Source organism: Hippocampus comes, unplaced genomic scaffold (genome assembly GCF_001891065.2).
Source record: "Hippocampus comes isolate QL1 unplaced genomic scaffold, H_comes_QL1_v1.1 scaffold154, whole genome shotgun sequence".
Classification (NCBI taxonomy): domain Eukaryota; kingdom Metazoa; phylum Chordata; class Actinopteri; order Syngnathiformes; family Syngnathidae; genus Hippocampus; species Hippocampus comes.
The window spans coordinates 13,292-16,694 of record NW_017806278.1 but is presented as its reverse complement, the minus strand read 5'-3'; the positions used below and the strand labels follow the sequence as shown (position 1 = coordinate 16,694).

At 39.6% G+C, this 3,403-nt stretch overlaps 1 protein-coding gene across 1 annotated transcript; it reads right to left on the bottom strand.

Moving 5' to 3' along the window:
- znf414 (zinc finger protein 414) lies at positions 1–2,253 on the bottom strand. The gene is made up of 4 exons (XM_019857785.1): positions 2,119–2,253; positions 1,845–1,955; positions 1,123–1,228; positions 1–418 (listed from the first exon to the last, which is right to left on the bottom strand). Exons 1-4 carry the CDS (start codon positions 2,246–2,248, stop codon positions 190–192), a joined length of 576 nt encoding a protein of 191 aa, XP_019713344.1. The 5' UTR covers positions 2,249–2,253; the 3' UTR covers positions 1–189.
- Positions 2,254–3,403: the final 1,150 nt, after the last annotated feature.

Sequence of the window (3,403 nt, the reverse complement as noted above, 5' to 3'; positions counted from 1 at the left end):
TACTGACGTGGGGATTTATTATTGTTGATGTTTAACTTGCACATCTCTTTAATACATCTCTAAAAGGCAAACAGACTTATTGGCTTGCATTTGTGGGATTTAGTTGCTTTCCCGGACCGCTGCAGACCACAGAGTCTCCTGGTTCAAAGAACAGTAAGAAACAAGTTTGAGGAGGGACAGTCCAAATATTTAAGAACTCTCGGGCTGAGGGATCAATAGGTGCGGTGTGGACACCACGTCCATCTGAGGTGGGTTCAGATCAGCAGGCAGGGGAGTCGCATTTGGGTTTGTCACACCAACTGGTTGAAGGGGCATCTGTTCTGTTGACTTCATTTTCCCCCGTGGAACTTTGGAACAGGTATGAAGGTGAGTCAGCAGGCCACGGTACGATCGTAACTTTGTGCGGCAATTTTCACACCTATGATCAAAGCAATAAATATATCACAGTAATTACTTCATACATATACAAAACAAAACGGTGTGCACACAACAGGAAACCTACAAGTACTTTCAAAATAAATGTGGTCCAAGATACCTGTTTTAGTCCCGAAAGAAAAATAAAATTTTCACTCGGGGCTGCACAATATATGGAAAAAAAAATATTGTTGGCACGATATTGGCCCATGCATATCGCAAAGACGTGCAATAAGTTTCATATGGAATGGTATGTGTTTATTGGAATTTGACCAGTCAGATGCAACCTTAAATAGGTGAACAGTATCTTGGAGCATTACAATGAATAAGCTAAGAAGACATTGAGTATGCTTATTTTGACGCATGAAAAAAAAAAAAAAAAAGTATTTTTAAAGTATTTTGTTCATTTCTTTGAGTACACAGTAAAGATCGCAATAAAATCAATATTGCTGTATTCAACACTCATATCGCGTATAGCATGTTTTTACTAATATTGGGCAGCCATAATTTTCACTCTGCCATCCAAATATGGTGAAGCACACATCAGAATGACCGTGCACGCGCAGGCAAGCGGCATTGCAAAACAGTGATGTTTCCAGGTGAACTGTTGCAACTTTTACACTTAGCCCGCTTTAATTCTTGCTGGCCAGAAAGGATGTATTCAGGACAAGGAGTGGAGAATGGAATTTTCCAAAAAGATAAACTTACAAGAAATATATGTTGGGTTTATGGTGACGTCTCACATGTTCCATCAATTTCTGCATGTTTGGGAAGGAGCAGCTGCAGCCAACAGTCGAGCAGTTAAAGGATTTTCCTGCAGAGGTAAAACAACTAATATGTATGAGTGCGTCAAAAACAAAAATAATTGGAACAAATTGGATGAAACCAAATCAAATATTGAAGAATATGGATGCAATGAAAACGTGTATGAAACATACAAGACTTCTATTTCGCTCTGAAAATATTTCATATAAACAAATATCAAATAATGAGTTGTTTTACATGTGATTCCAAGCGTAAAATCTAATTACCAAATGAGAAATGGACGCCCCCATTCCCCAATTGTGTAGAATTACACTGAACTGAGAACTCAAAAGAAACTTATTTGTAATACTGTAAAGAAACATGGTACTTTCAAATACAAGTAACTCGTAATATATATTACATTTTGAGTGCACCTTGCTAAACACTGGTGATGAGTACATTTACACAAACACTTGCAGATGAACCCTATACGCCACCACTTTTTTTATGATTTTACTTTTGCAAATTATACATATGTACTGCAAATAATAATTGGAGAATTCATATTTGCATTTAAAGGTCGTGCAACCGTCGTCCTAACGGTTGATTTAAGCGCATATGTTCATAAAGCAGATAATATAAGAATTTAACGTTTGGTCCTCACGACTCATGTTGGAATCGCTTACCAGGAAGAGATTCAGATGGGATTGCGTGGTCCCTCATATGACTCTCCAAAGCACTCACGTCCGTATACACGCGTTTACAGCCGTGAAATGGACACGGTGCATTTTGATTTCCTGTGTGAGAGATATAGAATTAAGAATGAGTAAACTAGCTACGAAAAAACTATGTGACGACGTAACCATTAAGCTACTGAGCATAATACTGTATCGAAGTCACTGTAACTCTAAACCTGACTGACTGAAAGGCTTCGTCAAACAAACAGACAGAAAAAATTACCTTCGATTCCATTTCCTTCAAATGTCTGCAGAGTCGTGCTACAAGACGACATTGTTGTTTTAATGTACTCGCATTCTACCACAAAGGGAAAACAACGCAAACGACCCAAGGCGCATGCGTGAAATCTCATCTCCGATGACATGAGATGTAGTCGATGCATTACTGCCACCTTTCGAATTAGAAAGTATACTTCAACAAAACTTTTTTTTTTTAAACTTGAATTTACTTTTATGAAAATCGATTAGGCTGCTCTTATGTTAAAAAAAAGCTTTGAAAAATTTTAAAGTAGTAGTTTTGAGGAGTAGGTATGAGAAGCACCCAATTAGCACGAGCCAGAATGTTTTCTGGTTTAACACAGGGTTTCTAGTTTAAGATAAGATAAAATTAGAAACCCTTTATTTGTCTCACAATTAAGAAATTCGCAAATTACATTTGGAGGGAAGAAAGTAGAAAAAACATGAAGTATTTGCATGTACATTTTTTTAATGAACTGTACACAGTACACAATTGCAATAGAAAATATCAGATATAAGCATATATGCAACTGCATACATGCTGCATAAGGTGACTGTGCTATTTACAATGGGTGACTGGGGGGTGAGTCCAGGTTTTCACGTGTGTTGATTCAGCAGCTGGACAGCAGTCGGCAGGAACGAGCGGTGGTACCTCTCCCTCTTGCAGCGCGGGTGTCACAATCTCTGGCTGAAGGAGCTGCACATTGCTATCAGGGTGGCCTGGAGACTGCGCAGTTGGAGACTGCGGTAAAGCCAGCCTCCACTCGCAAAATTTAAGTCAAGTGAGCCGCCATTGCGAGTGGAGGCTGGCTTGACCGCAGTGCCTGACCCACTGCCTGGAGGGGTGGGAGGGTCTGTCCATCATAGCTGTTAGCTTAGCTAGCATACTCCTGTTGCCCTCAATTTATAAGAAAAAATGTCCGTGGATAACTTAAAAACAAATGAGAAAAAAATCAGATATCGATCTCGTGTTTAGTGGTTCAGAAACTGTTTTGAAACCTGCTCCGTCAAAAAAAAAAAAAAAAAATGGTGACCAACCGGCCACTTAACCATAACCATTTGATTGGCACAGGACGTGTCAACCACGCTGCCATCTTGGACCGGGAAATCTCCGTCCATCGTGGGCTCTTCGAAATCTCGATTTTGTCTTTTCCTATCCTATCCGAGAGATATGACCCAGAAGTACTTGGAGGATATCTCGTTTGAATAGACTATTCAATCATCAATAGAAGACCTGTGACCCCTGCACTAGGAATCGCGCATGCGCAGAA

Coding starts and splice junctions, on each gene's coding strand:
- znf414 (XM_019857785.1), bottom strand. CDS start 2,248: ATGAGATTTCACGCATGCGCCTTGGGTCGTTTGCGTTGTTTTCCCTTT. Junction 1,229..1,844: donor CCCATCTGAATCTCTTCCTG/GTAAGCGATTCC, acceptor TTACCTCTGCAG/GAAAATCCTTTAACTGCTCG. Junction 419..1,122: donor AAACCCAACATATATTTCTT/GTAAGTTTATCT, acceptor CTTTGATCATAG/GTGTGAAAATTGCCGCACAA.